The following is an 18,491-nucleotide window of genomic DNA, read 5'->3' as shown; positions in this document are numbered from 1 at the left end:
TATTCCCAAGGCGGGGTAGCCAGTCCCAGGAACTCTGGGCCCTGTGAGCCATCTCCTCCCCTTTGATCTTCAGACAGTCAAAGAAGACACCATTCAGATCCAACCCCAGGCAGGCTTGACCTAGACAGTGGGCCCACCTCCCAGCCACCGCCCTCTGCCTTTGTGACGTCAGAGCCTGGTGGGGCCAGAGCGCAGCAGGGCAGTGCGTGGACCGTTCTAGGTAAGGTTACTGTGTGCCCTGGGTTCCAGAGGGACTGGCCTCCTAAACAGAAAGAGGCCAAGGGAGAGGGCCCTTGGGGAGGAGCGGAGGGCAGACCCACACTTCTGCCCTGATGCCTTACAGCGGCTTCCCTCCTGATACCAACGGGACAGCCCCCTGCTCCATCAGAGGCACCCTCAGCCAGCCTCCGATGGGTACACAACAGCCAAGCCACACACGACCCTGAGAGAAAGACCATGAGGCACCTCTCAACTGTCTTAAAATTTACGTATTGTCAGTTAAGCACTGAGGGAAGGACCTTAGAACTCTACGGTCCCACAACATCTGTGGAAGCCAGCCCCCCCGGTTCCCATAGCTAGGCCTGATGTCGAAATCTGGCTACACCCCAGCCTCTTCTTCATCCCCCAGAGTCTGCCCAAGCTGCACCCCTAAGCATCCACCAGCAAGAGCTTCAGGCTAGTAGAAGACTGCAGGACCCCTCAACTCTGCATCTCTGATAGCACCAGAAATCGGAAGATCACGCTTTCCTCCGGCCGAGCCCCGGCCTCAACTCAAGCCCCCTTGCCAGATCATGCTGAAGTCGGGCCTCCTGCCCTGCAGTGAGAGCTTCTGTCTGTCCTTAAGGCCCTCCTCCCGGCCTGCTTCCACAGGCTTCCAGGCAGAATTGGGGCCTCAGCTTTGGTGTTGGACGGACAGAGATCCAAGCCTGGCTCTCCACTGGGGCTACGTGCCCCCAAACATTACTCTGCCACCCTGAGCTTCCATTCCCTCGGGTAAAACAGGACACGGTGACATCTGCTTCCCAGGCTGAGCATGACTCCCCCTGCCTCCCTCCACTGATCTCTGCCTCTGGGCTAGAAGACGAAGCCCTTCCCCGAGTTCAGTCAATACCAGCCATAGATGTAACAGGGCACTGGGGAAAAGATGGGGTGAGGAAGGGTCATCAGACCCATGACCTCTGACCTGACTCTCTCCCACCTGCCACTCCACACAGCTCCTGTGGGGAATCCAGTTCCCTGGCTCTTAGGTGTTGGGGTGGATTTAAAGAGAGGAGTCCCATCTGCAGAGTCCCGAAGCAAGGATGGGGACACACACACAGTCTCCCAATACACTCCCTGCCCACCGTCCTCCTGTATGTCCCACTGGAGTCCTCCAACACCCAAGGGGACAAGAGACTGCCCCATCCCCACCCATCACCCACCTTTCCAGCACCTCTGTCTCGGAACCACTGCCTGGAAAGAGAAGCCAACTCTCCTCGATCAAACTGCTTCCCCAAGCATCGCTTTCAGAGGAGCGCTGAAAACCTCTGCCTGGCTACAGAGAGCCTACGTGATTGTGGCCATCCCTGCCTCCCTCTGGCTTCCTACAGATACACATATCCTGGAAGCAGAGAACAAGCTGAATAAGGCTCCCCAGCTCCCAGAGACCCACACCAGGCCCCCTTCTCTCCAATCCTTGGCCCACTAATCCCCCTGGAAATCCCTAGATCCCACTCCTGAGCCCCTGGACCCACTGCCATGCTCTCCCCACCCCAGCCCCCACAGCCCGATGGTGCACTTCCCAGCTGGAGTTTCCCTGACGATCCCGCTCCAGACCCTCCTCCAGGCATCCTCCCCGGATGCTGGAATGCTTGTGGCCCACAGGGCAGGAGAGGCAGAGTTGGGTCCATCCTGTTTAGCCCCTGCCCCCCTCCAACCCCTCCCACCTTGGCTGTTTGTCTTATTATCCCAGGCCCACCCGCTGAAGGTAGTGAGGACGTGAGCGGCAGAGCTAAGATGTGGGTCAAGCTGGTCTCCTGGGCCAGGAGTCAGAGACATCTCCTGGGCCGTACATTTCCTCAAACCGTTAGTGGCAAGAGCACGAGCACACTCTCCGTGAAACCAAAAGGGCTGGCGGGCTTTCTTGGGAGAGCAGGACTGCAATTCCTCCCAGCCTGGCCGCCCCATCTCTGAGGCAAAGGGAGGGTTGCCGCCGGGGAGAGCAGCACCAATGGCAGACTTAGCAGGGCTTGAGTCCACCCCAAACGCCTTCCTGAGACCCCAGCCCAGACTTCAGTGTGAATCCCTCTTGGCTTCCTACTCACTTTGAGGGACCCCAAGGGGTGTGGACCTCGGGAGGGGGATAAGAGAGCTATGCCCTGGGCAACCCCAGTGCGTCCACACCCATCTCTGGATGTCAAAATGCGGGGAGGGGGGTGGGTCACCTGGCCCTGAGGTCAGTGGAAGAAAAGATGGCCAGCTTCCCTGGACCCTGAGCTCTTCTTTCCTGGGGCTCACAGTTCTATCCCCGACCCCTACCCAAGGTTGGGGGGAGGGGGGCGGGTGGGAAATACGGGCCACCATAGGTGTCGCTCACATGGGGCAGAACCAAACAAAACGCCGATCCGAGTTGGATTTTCCCCAAAAAACGCATCTGCAAGATCACATAACCCCCATCCCCAAGACACGCCAGTCCCCTCTGCTCCGTTCTCCATCCTGACTCGGAATTACCGGAGCAGTCATCAAAGCTCACAAGGACGGGATCTGTAGGCGCCCAGATGCAGATGAGGGTGGGAAAGGCGGGGGGTGTCTCGGAAATGCCCAAAATGGGGTTGGAGAGGGCGGGCGAGAGGGAAAGGGAAGAGGTAGGCGTCCATGACGGCCACGACATGTCCAAAGTCTCCCCGCGAGCAGCCAGCTCCCAACTTGTTTACTTGTCAGCGTGCTTTGCGGTTTCCAAAAGGAAATAGTTAAACATCTCGGCTGGATCGCGAACAGTCCCTGTCACCTTCCCTAGCGGCTAAGCGCCGCCGCTGTCACTGCCGCCGCCTCTGCCGGGAATCGAACCTCGTCTACTTTATTCCACTCGAGCGTGGCCAAACTGTTGCTATTCAGTGGGGGGCAAAGAACTCGACGAGCCACAGCGGGTGGGGGCGGGGGCGGGAGCTGGGCCCCGCAAGCCCTGGGCCGGCTGGGGTCCCCTCCGAGGGGAGGCACACACGCAAGCCCCGGCTCACGCGTGCCGGGGCCGGATCACCTGGACTCCGCCGCCCGAAAGCATCTCCCGAGCCACGGCGAGCCTGACGCGCGCCCGGCGGACGGCGGGCAGCGGCGAGCTGGGGCGGGCGGGCGGAGGGCCGGCTCCCGGCCGAGGGCGGGCGGGCGGGCGTGGGGGAGACGCGGAGCGAGAGGGGAGGCGGGCTGGGGAAGCTGCCGCCCGACTTACATGGAAGTGATATTCCTTGAGATGTCTGTGATGTTGATGCTGGCGTTCCCATTGCTGTTCCCTGAATCCTGCCCTTCCAGGAGGGGGAAGAGGTTCCCATCGTCCGGCCGCCGGCAATTGATCTCAGTCTTGCTGCAGACACAATTTGCAGGGCAAGCCAGCACGGAGCCCACATAGTCCAGCCAGACGCTTCCCAGCAAGAAAATCCGCCAGAAACTACACTTGGCTGGGCAAAGAGAGACATCCATCTCCGATCGCGGCTTCTAAAAAAGAGGAGGAGGAGAGGAGAGGGGGGTGGGGTGGGGGGAGTGGGGAGAGCTGGGGGGGAAGGAAACAAAGACGGCGAGGGAGGGGGGAAGGGGGAGGGGGGGCCTCTGCCTTTGAAACGCCGTGCGATCAGATGCAAAATCCTTCAGCGTCTGAAACCATCGCGGCCGCCGCCGCCGCCGCCGCCGCCGCTGCCGCCGCCGCCGGGTGGGAGCCGCGGGGAGCGCCTAGTGGCGCGGTCTGCCTGGCATGGTGGCCGGCTCGGCGCTCGCCGGCTCGCCGGGTCCGGGGGCTCGGGAAGCGAGCCGCGCTCTCCGACTCCGAGACTTTGCAGGGTTGCAACAGACGGTGGGGAGGCAAAAAAGAAAAAGAAGGGAAAAAAAAGAAAAGGAAAAATATGGTGCTAAAGTCACCAAGTCCCACCTACTGGGCAGAATTAAAACGGACACACCTGCAAAACACACACACACACACATACACTCACGCAGACACACACCCGGAGCCCGGGGGAAGGAGGAGGAGGAGGAGGATGCAGTCGGAGCTGCAGCAGCCGCCGCGAATGGCTCGTCGCGCGCCTGCAGAAATGTACAAGTGCTCAGAGCCTTACGAAACGCACGGGTTATCGGAGCGTCTTCCTCGGCTCCCTCCCTCTCTTCCCCTCCCTCCTCCCCTCCCTCCTCGCGGCCTCCTCCCCCCCGCCCCGGCTGGGAGCGGCAGGAGAGCGGAATCTCCCCCCTCCCTCCTCTCCCCCTCCCCTTCCCCACACCCCACTCTCTCCCCGCCCGTCCTCTCCCCTCCTCCCTCCCCACCCACCCACCCACTCTCCGGCTCGCGGCTCTCGCCCGCACCGCCACCCGCAGCCGCGCGGCCGCCCGCCCGCTCCACGCCTCGCGGCCCGGCGCCCGCTCGCCGCGGCCAAGGGGAAACCAAGACGGAAGGGAAAAAGTTGCAGTTGGGATTGAGAGGGTCTGGGCTGGGGAGGGGGAGTTAGCGAGCTGGCTTGCGCGACGCCGAAAGGCGCTCTCCTTTCCACTTTTTGGCCCTCGCGCTGCCCGGTGTTTTGCTGCAATCCGGACCGCGAGAGGAAGTGAAATGGACGCAGCCGAGGTGACCGGGGAGTGCTCCCGAGTCTGGGTGGGGGGCACAGGCCCGAAAACGGCGACGGGGGAGGGGGGTTCGGGAGCGCACTGGAACCGCAGAGAAGCACCCAGAGCCAGGGACGGGGGACCGCGGACGCGCGGTTCTCCGTCTAAATGACACTTATTTCCGTGATCGGGAGTCTGGGAGCTGGGCTCGGCTGGGAGGGGACTGAGGGGCACGGGAGGGGCTGGTGCCCCCACCCCGCACCCCCTGCGCCTTCTTGGCGGTGGGTTTTGCGTTCGGCGTTGGGAGGGGAGGGATGGAACCAGCGCCCCAAGGACTGCGCTAAGGAGCCGAGGTGGCCCCGGGCGAGTCGTGCGTGGGAGAGAAACGGCCGGGGAAATTGAGATGCAAGGGGCATTTTTTGGCAAGCAGACCAGCACCGTCAGAGGCCGGCTTCTTGGGCTCGGCTCTCGGGTGCGCTGCTCTGGCTGCCCGGTGAGGGGGCGGGCGGGCTGCTTTCTCCGGATTCGGGGGCGCAGAACCTCCCTTTTTCCCTCCCACACAAGCACCCCTTCCTGGTAGGGGCGCAAAGCAGGTGCAGCCTTTGACGCGAGCTCGGATCCCATCGGAGAAGAGAAGGGTCCCCGCTTTTTGCCTGGGTAGGGCTTTTGCTTTTTCTTTTTTTAATAAAACGTCAAAATGCCAAATGTGAGCTGTTTGCTGAGAAAACCAGAGCATTCGCTGTGGGAAAGGAAAAGAAAGGGTTAGGGAAGTCCAAGCAGGCAAACACACTACAGCATTCACACGCAGAAGAAAGCTGGGCTCTCCTCCCCGATCTTGGATGAGGGCAGGCGACGAGGCGAATACGCTGAATTCAACTGCATCCAGCATCTGAAAGGCTTCTCCCCCACCCCCCTATGGATTCCGATGCAGGTCAGGCAACTTGCAGGCAAGATGGGGGAAGGGGGTATGCGGGTGCCACCCGCCCACCCCAGGCGCAACCACAGACAGACCAGGCGCCTGCGAGTGGCACTGTCGCTGTGAGTAAACTTGGGAAGAAAAAAAAAAAAAAAAAAGGAAAGAAAGGAACATGTCTATAAAAGGCAGTTTTCCCGACTTCCCCTTACATTCTGCGATCCCTCAGCCTTGGTGAGACTTTTACCCCCTTGTTGCCATTATGGCCTTGTCCCCAGACTGGCATTTTGCCCTCCCACCAGCAGGAGGGGACAGAGAGTGGAGACCTCCTTAGTCTGATAAACCAGTTCCTACTGGTCCTAGGCCAACCCCCTCATGCCCTCTGTCCGCTGGGAACCACCCTGCCCTGAAAGTCCCATTCTGGGAGAGGCCTGAGAATACCTGAAAGCCTGGGAAACTGAGGCAGAGTCAAAGTTTGGCCTCAGGAGGTAGCAGGTGGCAGCAGAGATACACAGAGAACCTTCCTCAGACCACCCCAGGGGAGAGTCCAAAAAGCAGGGAACGACAAAGGGATTGCGCCCAACAGTACTTTTCCAGGCTGAAACTGAAATGGTTGTACCTAAACAATGCCCGGCACACTTTTGGGGGGGAGAGAGAGAACCGATTCTTACCATCTCCAGCAGAGAAGGGGAGGTGCCCGTAAGTCAGAACAAATAAAAAAAAAAAAAACTTTTAAAACCCCTTTGGAGATAATAAAAATGCAGGCTGTGAAGCTAGGGGCCCTGATGGAACAAGAAGCCTTTCATCCTAACAGTAAAATGGGATTAAGATGGGATGTTCTGTTTATGCTAGAGCCCTGGGCCTGAGCAGGAAGTGGCAGCTTAAAAGGAAGGAGGCCCTTTTTAAAGCAGATAGACTAGGAATGGAGAGAACAGAGTTCCAGTTCTGACCACTGGCAAATCACCTAAGCCTCTGGGCCTCAACTTTCGTGTCTGTAGAATGACTAGGTTGGACCTCGCTATCCAGAGCGTAGCCCTCTGGCCAGCAGCGTCCGCGTCGCCTGGAAGTTCTTCAAATGAGACATCTAAGGCCCCCACCCCAGACCTACTAAACCAGACTATCCATCTTAACCAGCTCCCCAGGCAATTGATAAGCACGTTGCAGTTTGAAAAGTACCAAGATGACTCCCAAAATACCTTCCAGCTTGAATATCCTCTGGTTCTACGTGGACCTGAATGTTATTCAATTAGGGTGAAAAAAAAAAAAAAACAACTTGAGTATATCAGGTGCAGGGACCTTGTTAAGTACAAACTTAGGAAGTTTCACCATAAGCACAAGAAGGTGCTCACTTCACCCAGGGATGTAATACACTCTTGCTTCAACATTTCTTAACCCCTGAGATACACCAGATTTAGTTGAGAAAGCAGGGAGGGGAAAGCGTCCATTGTAGACACCCTCCTCTTCGTCAACAGGGATCCAGAGCATTTGGGGTGTCTCCTTGGTAAAAACGTCCTGGTTGACAAGGAATAATGCCTGACACATAGTGATTCTAAGTCTGCAGTCATCACTGGGTCCCAGAGAGATCAGGACCCAGCTCAGCATCCTGCCAATCGGGATAAACCTTTCCACCTCTTCCTGCCAGCTGCAGTCTTAGAAATGAGGAAACTTAGCACTATAGCCCCAGCTGACCCATCAGAGGCAAGAGGAGGCAAAGTTTTTTTTAACAGAAAGTAAAGCTTTAGATGGGGCGCCTGGATGGCCCAGCCAGTTGAGCAAACGACTCTTGATTTCAGCTCAGGTCATGATCCCAGGGTTGTGGGACCGAGCCCCATGTGGGGCTCTGTGCTGAGCATGAAGCCTGCTTAAGATTCTCTCTCTTTCCCTCTCTGTACCTCTCCCCCACTCACGCTTGCTCGTGCTCTCTCTATATAAAATGAAAAGAAATGTTTGATATAGTTTTAGAAACCCTTTACAGTGGAGCAGCTGCCTTCTGGTAGTAAGGGTAAGGTGGGAACCCCTGATTTGGATGTAGCCCCCCATCAAGCCAGAGGGGAGGCCACCCCCTGGAGCACAGCAGTCCAACCTCTGTGCCATCCAGAGAAAACTGAACACCTGTCTCATCCCAAAGGGTATGTTCCAGCTGTGTGAGCACCTGAGATTCCTCCTTGACTATTTTGTTTGTAAGGTATCCCCAAAGCTGAAATCCTTTGCTTTCTAGGAAAGGAGGAAGGGAATAAAGACTCAGCAGGCATACAAACATTAAGACGCTGACCCAGGAGTCATCACCTCCCAGTACCTCCCCCCCCCCCCAACCTCTGCTGGCCCACTCTTCACATGTCTGCCTTTCCAAACCCAAACCCAGCCACATCCGCTTTTCCCATGAACCCACACTCCTAAGGCAGGGACCATGTCACAGGGATGCAGGCCAGACCCCAGGCACTTTGGATTCACCCACCATGCCCTACTCCTGTGGTGTCAGCCTAAATCCAGAAGCTGTGCTGCCAGACTTTCCAGTCTGAGAAGAAACAGGGCCTCCTGCCCAAACTCTGAGCTGGGAAAAGAAATGTACTAGTAGTGACTAGGAGAGCACCAGAGGAGACGGAGGGAAAACCATGCCCTGAAGAACCTGCTGTTCCAAAAAGCTATTGGAGCTGGCCAACTTGGACTTGGGTCTGAGAAAAAAAGCCTGTTTCCTGGGTGACCCAAACTCAAGATGTGAGGCGGAAAGGCACGGTTGGAGGCTGGGGACATGTAACGGTATCCAGAAGGCCAGGTGCCAAGGAGGGAGTTTTGATCATACATGGAGGGTGAAAGCCCCACTTACCACAAGATGTCAAAAGAAACAAGAGAATCTAACAACAAGATGCCCCAGCTCAGGATCCTGACTCAAATCCCAAGGTCTTGGGAATGCACCTGCCAGGAGGTTGGAGCTACCTGCCAGGGGGAACAGAGCCCCTTGCCTCTCACTCCTCAATCCTGTCCATTATTTTCTGAGGATACCCAGATTCTCCTGTGCTGCCCTGGAGGGAGTGTCTGGAGGGGGCTTGGGGTTCCTCACTGGGGATGCTGCCCAGGTGATTCTCAACTTCTTCTACTTACCCTGGATGAGAGATTCACAGAATCTTTGGGCTGGAAAGGACTCTCAAGGCCAAAGACCCACAGCCCTACTTGATGCAGAAATCCGCTCATGACATCTCCAAGTGCTCAGTCTATCCCTCCTTGAACACCTTCAGGGACAGGAAGCTCATACCAACCAAGGCCTCCCAGTCTGTCCACAAACAGCTTTATTCCTTGGATAGCCTTCAGTTTCAAATACTAAAACCAGCCTCCCTGAAGCATCCATCATTGGTACTAGAGGTACACCTAGAACCCCAAGGAAAAGTCTAGTCTCATTTCTACAAGCCAGTCAGAAGGGTGCCCACCTCTCAACTCTTCTCCGAGCAAAATATCCTCAGGGCCCTCCCTACGCTTCAAAATCAGTTTTCTGATCCTTCCCCACTATGGTCATTGGTAGTACATTCACGTTTGTCAATGGCCCCTTTAAAGTACACTTCAAGTCTTGCAGGCTACAGGTGCTGTGACCTTGGGTACAAGACGGTAGGCAACTGTAACAAAACTAAATATGGTTTCATGTAATAGACCCAGTGAGATGACTGAGCCACCCAATAGCATTTGACCTTGGACAAGGCACTGAACTCTCTGTGCCTCGGTCTCCCCATCCACAAAGTAGGGGTTCACAGGGCCTAACTCACAAGGTGGTTGTGAGATAATGCAGTAAAGCACCTTGAACAGTGCCTGGCACACAGTAAGCATTCTGTGTGTGTTAGCTTCATTATTCCACTTTTGAGGTACCCAGAAGGCTTTCCTGCTTCCACTGGGAAGCCTCAGGACCAACCAACTATCCACCAACAGGCAAACGCCCTGGTCACCCTAAATCTCATCCCACACATGCAGTAAACAGAGCCCCCTAGCAATGCCCCCTAGCAAATTAACTGCGTGGGGCTGAGCTGTGGGGTGGTCCCCTGCAGCCTCTCTACTTCCTATGGATGTTCTCAGCTGCATTCCAAGACCCCAGAGTCGCCAGCAGCCAGGGAAGGCCCCAGGCCTGAGCACCATGTGGAACAAGGCACTGGGCACTGAGAAGTAACCCCAGGGCCCTCCCTGGTTCTCCTGCCAGGCTGTTGCTCCAGGGTTGGGGGGTAGGAGGGTTAGCTTCCCTCTGCCCAGGGGGTAGCCCCTGCTGAGTCACCACTGGCTGTGAGCAGTTGGGCTGGGCGGGAATTCAGTGCCACAGGGACTGACGCCACAGTCCTGCCTAGCAGGGGGTTCCCAGCCATGTCCACTGCAGGTTCTGCAAAGAGCAGGGTAGAGGGCAGACAGTCACGCTCACCCTCTGTCAAAGACCCATTCCTCTTAAGCCTCCTGCAGTAACTTACACACACCCCACCTACTTTGTATTGAGCAAAGGGCAGCCAGGCCAATGGCCTTCATTTGGCAGAGGAAGGAACTAAAATTGACAAGGTGGGAAGCTGAAATTGGAGGGGAGGAGGGGGCTAAAACTGACAAGGTGGGGCAGAACCTTCTAGGTGAATTTTTGTTCACTTAGAAGGGGATGTTCTTCCTGTTACCAGCCTTTTTTTTTTTTTTTTTTTTTTACGTTGGTTTATTTTTGACAGAGAGACAGAGCATGGCAGGGGGCAGCACAGGAGACACAGAATCTGAAGTAGGTTCTAGGCTCTGAGCTGTCAGCACAGAGCCCCACCGACAGGACTCCAACTTAGGGACCTTGAGATCATGACCTGAGCCGGAGTCAGACCCTTAATGGGCTAAGCCACCCAGGTGCCCTTATTTTTTTTTATTTTTTTGGGGGGGCAGAGAGACAGGGGGACAGAAGATCCTAAGTGGGCTCTGCCTAGACAGCTGAGAGCCTGATGCGGGGTTCAAACTCAGATCATAGCCTGAGTCCAAGGCAGATGCTTAACCGACTGAGCCACCCAGGCGCCACCCCCCCTCCCCATTATTACCAGCTTTTAAAGTATAAGTTTCTTGAGGACAAGGACCTTGCTTGTTTTATGTACTGATTTGCCAACCCCTTAAACACAACTGATAAGTAACAGATGCCTTACACATGTTTGTTAAGCAAAACCCTGCACTTTGAAACCTTTCAACACATCGTAAATAAGGGCTCAGTGTCAGTCTATTAAGCACCAACAGGGCTAGGACCTGTCCCTGCTGTTCACTCTGTTCTCCCCGGGGCCTACCTCAGTGTCCCCGCAAGAGTGGGCATCACACATTTTGGAGGTGATTTAATGTACCTTTTTGCTGCCTAAAACCCCACGCATGTCCCTAAGAGAAGTTTGGGACAGAACTGGGGTGCCTTGAGCTGACTACCTCCTCCACACCCCAGAGTTATACTTGCTGCTGTAAACTTGTCCCTGGCAGAGCAATTATCAAGGGGCTTCGAGAACAGAGAGATAAGTAGCTCCTGATCTCAGTTCCACAGTCAGGAGAAGGTTGGGAACAGCAGTTTCCAAGGCAATGCCAGACCACCTGGGCTCTCATGAGCTCTTCACACCCAGCAGACCAGGGGGCTGAGCCCAGGCCCACCAGCCCCAGTACTGTAGCCTCTGTCCTGCAGAAACCCAAGCCCTGTTCCCTACCTCCTGGGGCCCAACTACATACTCTAGTCCTTCCCGGCCAATCCAGCCACGCTATTCAGCCCCTAGTCTCCTGTTACGCCTTCACTACCTCCCACGCTGCTCTTTTCTCCACCTGTTTCTCAGCAAAACAGCCGGGATCACACCTTACCCTGCCCTGGCTCAAACACCAGCTTCCAGATTCAGCTCTGAACGAATCTGTTCATTTAGTGTCAAAAACCTATCGGGCTGTGTCACCTTGGGCACGCTGCTTGACTTCTCTGATTCTCCACATCCTCCTCTGCCACATGGGGGACCAGTCATCCCGAGTATCCCAGAAGAGGTTATATGTAAAAATGCCTCGTGGATATGGAACACTCCACAAATGACAGCTACTGGTTCCTTCTAACCAGGCAGTGGACACCAGGACCTTTGCACATTCCATCAGCATTTCACACCTGATCTGCCTGCAATTATCAACCACCGGTTGGTCTCAAGAGTTAAGGGAATGCCAAGGCAATGCTTTCTGTCCACACCTCTCATTATGGTCTCTCTTTGGAGGAGCAGCTAAAGCATGGGCATTAGTTCCAGGCAAATCTGGTCCAGATGTTAGCTCCAGCACCTACTGGCCGGATGCCTGGGCACATCCTGTCACCTTGCTGAGCCTCTTCCATCCTCACCTGAAAAATGTAGCTATGCCATTTCCCTTCTTTTCCTCTATAGTCTCCTTTAGGGGCCCCACCCTTTCCCAGATGGTTCAGCCCCCATAGAAGGGTGCTCTTAAACTCTGCCCTCTCTGCTTGCTGGAAACCATCCTGACTTCTATTTCTGAAAGCAGCACAGACCTCCAGGAGATCAGAAGGCTAGAGAGGTGATGCCCCAAAGTCCTTGGGCTCAGAGAGGAAGACATTGCCCACATACCTGGGACTCAAAGAAAGAAATTACCAAATCGGCTCCAGTTCCCTCTGGTGCTGACGGTTGCTGGGAACCACGCACGCACACACATTTAAGTAGGTATGAAGAGCAAGTGGAAAACCACAAAAAAAAAAAAGTCTTATTTGCTGAGACACAAGTGTGGGAATTGGGGAAGCATTATGTTGGGGGGAAGGGACATGAGGAGCCATGCTCGCCTTTGGAATGAAGAGACAGCTCCTTCCCACAGGCTTGCTGCCGTCCTCCACCCCCTCCCCAGCCCACAGCACCAGCTGCACTGCCTGGGAACCGGGGGAACAAAAGCCTAGCCCAGGGAGTTCTGGGCTGGGGGGGCGGGGGGGCGCGACAGGGGATGAAGTGGGGGCGGGGTACAAACTAGCCCCAGTGAGCCCCAGCCAGACCCCCTGAGAGCCCTGGGGTAAGGGCGTGGAGTGTGGAGAGGGTCCCAGAGACCTAGCCTGGACACAAACCCCGGGTCCCTCCAACTGGTGTAAGGCAAATGACCCCCAAAAGGCAGGGACATCGGGATGCCCCCTTCATCATGTCAAATTCGAGAACTACCCTCAGGACCCCAAAAGAGAGAGCCCCAGGAGCCCAGCCCTGTGGATGGATGGCTGTGACCCTTTCCCAGTGTGCCTTGGAGGCCGTGCTTCCAGTGACCAGCTCTGTGCTCCCCTCGCCCAGGGCTGGGCAGTACTTCTGCAGAACATTGTCTGAAGGATCCGTCCCCTTTCTTGCAGAGCTCGTGGCCATGCCCAGGCTCGAGGCCCCCACTGTGCTTAGGTGTAGCAGGGACCTTCCAGGGGCTGCCCCCACATACTGGGAGGGCCATGGCGGGTCATCTCCTGCAATCCTGGAGTCCCAGGGATGAGGCGGAGCAGAATGAGGACAAGAAAAGGAATGACAAAGGCAACCACGATGTATTGACCTCTACGTGTATCATTCTTCTACACCCTTCGTATGCACGATTTCACAGAATCCTCACAAACGCCCTGTTTTGCAGAGGAAGAAACAGAACCAGAGAGGTCACATTACTTGTCCAAGGTCGCCCAGCTGGTACGCGGCAGTAAGAGGCAGGCGTTAAACCCCAACCACTGCGCCCACCGCACGGAACCACTTCTTGCGTGTAAGTGGCCAGTAGTGAGGCAGGAAGGAAAGGGGGAGGAAAGAGGACAAGCCTGCCCTTTTGCATCCCTACAGCCCTCTGCCAGGGGTTTTCTCCTTGTAATAGGGAAGAGAGGGAGAGTGGGAGGACTCCATTGTGGTCACTGGGCCAGTCTGGGCTTTGTTGGGGGGCAGGATTGGTCTGCAACCTTCCCTGTGGGTGGGTTTCACCCAGCAGCCAACTACCCCTTCCCAAGACGAGATCACTCTCCCAGCCTTCTCCCCCACTCCAGCGAGGGGTAGGAGTTCTAGAGGTGGGCCCTGGGCACAGCGGCCGCCTTGAATGTCCTACCCGAGCGTCTGTAATAAACAAATCAATAATTAAGAGAGGATGCACATTAGCCTTTGAACAGGTTCCAGAGAGAGTTTATTTCTAATCTTACATGGGGTGAACAAGTGTGTGTTCAAAGCCTGGGGGAGGGCGTGGGCAGTGACAGAGAGATGGGGCTTGGAGGGGTGGGCAAGAGCAGCCACCCCACCTGTAGCAGGAACCTCCAGGGGGCTGGGCTGTGCAGGTAAGCACGGGGGAGCTGGGGAGCCGCAGGCAGGTGGGCAGACACTTGGGGGAGTGCCCAAGGATGGGGTAGGGGCTGAGGGTGTGTGTGTGTGTGTGCCTGTGTGTGTTGAAGGTAACTGCTGGCCCTGAGCACATGAGGCTGCTTAATTAGAAGCAAGGGTTGGGGAGAATCTCCATTCTCTTGTGCCAGATTGAGTTAGAAGCCACGCTTGTAATCTGTTAGCTCTGATCCGCAGATTACAGAATAGAACATTTTAAATATCAGCCCCACTTCCTGACTCCCACTGTTCTCTCCCTTCGCCCCCTGCTGGCCAAGGTAGCCAGTTCACTTTCCCTTCCAACTTCTGAGTCCACTGGAACTTTCCAGTTCTGGAACTTTAGGAAGAAGAAAGAAGATATCAAATTGTCTTTCTATGAGATCAGTTTATCATGAACCCCACTTCCTCCCTCCACACACACACACACACCACAGCACATTTTACAATTCTAGAATGCTACCACTTGAATGACCCTTGGAGATCAACCAGTCCAACGTTCCTCACACTTCTCCACCCAGAACCCCCAGGCACACAGGAGAATGAATCTCCCTATGGGTGGGGAGGGAAGACAGGGAGGCGGGAGAGGGGTTGAAGTGGGCATCAAATTTCTTTGAAGTCTTGGGGCGCCTGGGTGGCTCAGTCGGTTAAGCATCCGACTTCAGCTCAGGTCATGATCTCACAGTCCGTGAGTTCAAGCCCCGTGTTGGGCTCTGTGCTGACGGCTCAGAGCCTGGAGCCTGCTTTGGATTCTGTGTCTCCCTCTCTCTCTGCCCCTCCCCCATTCATGCTCTGTCTCTCTCTGTCTCAAAAATAAATGAACATTAAAAAAATTTTTTTTAATTTCTTTGAAGTCTCACATTTCTTTTTTCTTTTTTTTTTTTTTTTTAGTTTTTTAATGTTTATTTATTTTTGAGAGAGAGAGAGACACACACAGAATCTGAAGCAGGCTCCAGGCTCCGAGCTGTCAGCACAGAGCCCGACACGAGGCTCGAACCCACAAACAGTGAGATCATGACCTGAGCCACCCAGACGCCCCTCCATGGAAACATTTTAAAACGTTAGTTCATGCCAGAACACGCATGGCCATAGCATACAGTAGGAGGATACACTCACATACATTTTAAAAATAAAATGTGAGAGGCACCTGGGTGGCTCAGTCGGTTAAGCATCCAACTTTGGCTCAGATCATGATCTCGTGGTTTGTGGATTTAAGCCCCGCGTCGGGCTCTGTGCTGACAGCTCGGGGCCTGGAGCCTGCTTGGATTCTGTGTCTCCCTCTCTCTCTGCCCCTCCCCCACTCACGCTCTGTCTCTCTCTCAAAACTAAACATTTTAAAAATTAAAAAAATAAAATAAATAATAAAATGTCTCCATGGAGCACAGTGGGTGCTCCTGGAAGATGCACGCTCTACTCATTATCCCTGCCCTCAAAGCCCCCTGATTGACACAAAGCCCTCCCTGGAAACCTACGAGTTAAGAAGCACACATACTGTCCAAACCCCTCCTCCCCCACCCCTGCCATTTTATAGGTAGAAAAATCAGGCCCACGAAGACTGTTATGTCCCCAGGGCCACACAATTAGTTAGGAGCAGAGCCCAAGGCTTCTCTTCTAAGGCATTCTTTCATTGGCAACACAGAACCAACGTAGATTCTGGCTGGAGACCCCAGAACCTCATGCCCCAAACACAGCTGGCCCCTCCTGAACCACATGCCTCTCTCTCCAAACGTAAAGCTACCTTTTTAGCATAACAGCATTTTATGACAGATTTTTTATGACATCGTCTCTCTAAACATCCCTGTCTGAGGAACACAAAATTCTCGGACACAAACTCACTCAGGCTTTATGATAATCTCCCAGAATTCAGCAGAGTACAGCAACTTTGGGTGTTTATTGGATTCCTATTCATCCTGCCTCTTTTGCAGAATGGATTTGCAAATAAATATGATGACCTCTCCATTATACAGATGGGAATAATGTGACTTTCTCAAGGTCAGATGATAGATTTGGGGCAGTGATATGGACAGGATTTCAAGCTGATGTTATACAGTCTAAAAAGTCACGATGTACCCTCCTGGCCTTACTGGGTGGTTATAGCAGCTGGGCTGGGCTGGACTGAGCTGAGCTGGGCTGGGCTGGGCTGGGGCTGAAGATGGGCTGGGCTGGGCTGGGGCTGATCTCAGCTGAATCTGGGCTAGACTGAGCTGGGCTGGGGCTGGGTCTGGGCTGGGCTGGGCTGGACTGAGCTAGACTGGGCTGGGCTGGGCTGGGCTGGAGCTGGCCTGGGGTTGGGCTGGGCTGGGCTGAATTGGGCTAGACTGGGCTGGGCTGGGCTGAATTGGGCTAGACTGGGCTGGGCTGGGCTGGTTTGGGCTAGACTGGGCTGGGCTGGGCTGGATTGGGCTAGACTAGGCTGCGCTGGGGCTGGGCTGGGGCTGGGCTCGGATGGGCAGAAGCTCTGACTGCCTCCTGCTGAGGTCAGGAGCTGCAAACTTGAAAAGCTTCTAAAAATACCAAGCACGTTTCTTACAGGGGGGCTGATTCAGCTGACCTTTCCTAAGGATGACCAATTTGCTGACTCTGTGCTGGGGAGGGGGGCAGGCAGTGGGCAGAAAGGCCTCCTATTTCTCTCCAACTGACTCCTGGGCTGAAGTGGGAGCAGGATGGGAATATCCCCTCACGCCCAGCATCCCTCACTTCTAATGTATCCACTGAGCATGAAAAAGAACTTGGAGCATCCCGGAGACTCGCCAAAGGGCAAGCATCGGGTTAGGCAAGATCGTGGAGAAGCCAGATTTGGTCTAGGTCTCACACAGCGCATGGTCTGCCGGCCCAGCTAAGGAAGAGAGCAGACTGTTACCCTGCCACGTAGCAAACAGCAGGACCTTTCGAGGAAGAGACTGACTTTGATTAAGGAGAGCTGTCTTTCACTTATTTTTATGTACATTTGACATCCTTTACCAGCTGCTGCAGGAATAAGACCCTGTAATCAAGTCTGGGGCCACCCAGGTCTCATTCTTCTTACTTGTAAAATGGGCAGAGTGAAAACGGGGATTTCACAAACTCCTCCCGGCTGGGCCCCCCATACTGGCCGGCACCTGCCTGAAGCGAGGGCTCTCTTGCCAAATCTTGAGGTTCTGTGGGACCGCTCCCAAGTGTAGTTACCTTCACTGACTCTATTAGAGCTAGCCTTGGTCCCAGCCCCTGGAAGGAGAAGGGAGAAAGGGGGAAGTTGCCCTTGGTGGGATTTCTCTGCCTAAGTCTCCTGGTAGGAGATCTTCCCTCTTTTATTTCCAGCAGAGATAGCCCCTGGCAAGCCTACATCTCATCCTGGCAGCCGGGCATTCTGGGGAGAAGATTCTAGTCCCCACCTGTCTGATAGCTCATGGGTTCTGCCCCAGAACCGATGTGGGCCAGGGGGACAGATACATGCGGGAATCACAGCACACACTGGCTCTTCCCCATATAGTGCTGGCCTAAACTGACCCCCTCAGCCCCAGCCTGTCATCCTCCCTGGCTTCGGGGAGCCAGTCTTCCAAAGGCAGACCTGGAGCCTTGCTAGGACAGGATGCTGTCCACCCAAGGATGGAAATGAACGCTGACAGCTCCTGATTTATGCCCTTGTTATGCTGTAAGGGAGACAGGGAGGCAGTTTAAAAGGCCAGCAGCATTCTGAGAAGCATAGCAAGAAACCCCATGCCACCTGGAGCTGCCCACTGGCTCCCCAGCCAAAGAAACCTTCCTCCCGGAAGGGCCAAAAGCCAACCCGGACAGGGAGAGGAGGGCAGGAAGGGTGCTCCACAGTGCCTTTGGGTGCAGGTGCTGGCACACCCCCGACCTCCAGGGGAGGCCTTTCGATTCACCTTTGCAGGTGAAAAGCCAAACATGCAGAGGTTAAGCCTGAAGTTACACAGTGAGGAGGCCAGGAGCAGACTTGCATCTGTCTGACCTCAGAGGCCGCCTCTTAAACAACTAGAGATCAGTGGAGTCCGGTGGGGGGTAGGGATGGGAGGATGGGGCCCTGCTGTCAGAAGGAGGGGAAGGTGGAAGGAAATGGAGGCTGTAGGAGAAGCACCCGGGGAGAAAGGAGCAGGCAGAGGAGCTGCGGGAGGTGCCGAGACGGCTCGGGAGACCTGTCTGCTCCAGACGGAAGGTGCCAGGTTGAACTTTCTGCTCTGTGGCTCTGGAGAAACGATCTGTGTGGTGGGACAGACTCGAGAACAGCCCTGGCCCCCGCCTCCTCCTCCGGGTGTGGGGAGAAAGGACAAGGCTGCTCCGCTGTGGGATGGCTGGTCCAAACTCCTCGTTAAAGGATAAAAAGGAAAAGACAGCAAGGGGTGGAAGGCACATGGTGAGGGCTGACGTTTTATCAAAAGATTCCCGCTTTAAAACTTTCCATAGATCCCCACTGCCTGCAGGAGTCCAGTCCAGGCTCCATCGTACAGTATGCAGCACTTCCGAGGACCTGGCCTAGGCTCCCTTCCCGCCTCCCGGGCCACCAGACTGCCCTGGTTCCC

General features: G+C 55.3%; 1 protein-coding gene across 8 annotated transcripts in view; it reads right to left on the bottom strand.

Moving 5' to 3' along the window:
- Window positions 1-18,491, bottom strand: part of NTRK3 (neurotrophic receptor tyrosine kinase 3) — a 551,343-nt gene that overhangs the window by 387,974 nt on the left and 144,878 nt on the right. For 4 of the 8 annotated variants that reach the window (XR_007153153.1, XM_047863610.1, XM_047863608.1 and 1 more), the window contains exon 1: window positions 3,425-4,328. The exons of 2 other annotated variants lie outside the window; for them this stretch is intronic. Coding sequence is in view for 5 of the 6 variants with exons in the window: in XM_047863610.1 (XP_047719566.1) it covers window positions 3,425-3,672 (248 nt within the window). In the remaining variant the exon portion in view is untranslated. Of the gene's footprint in view, window positions 1-3,424; window positions 4,329-18,491 lie in introns of those variants that run through there. 2 more of the 8 variants (XM_047863601.1, XM_047863600.1) reach the window with 2 other exon arrangements.

The sequence above is a fragment of the Prionailurus viverrinus genome, chromosome B3, assembly GCF_022837055.1.
Source record: "Prionailurus viverrinus isolate Anna chromosome B3, UM_Priviv_1.0, whole genome shotgun sequence".
NCBI classification, from domain to species: Eukaryota; Metazoa; Chordata; class Mammalia; order Carnivora; family Felidae; genus Prionailurus; species Prionailurus viverrinus.
Note: the sequence above shows the minus strand (reverse complement) of the source record. Positions and strands in the feature narration are given on the sequence as shown.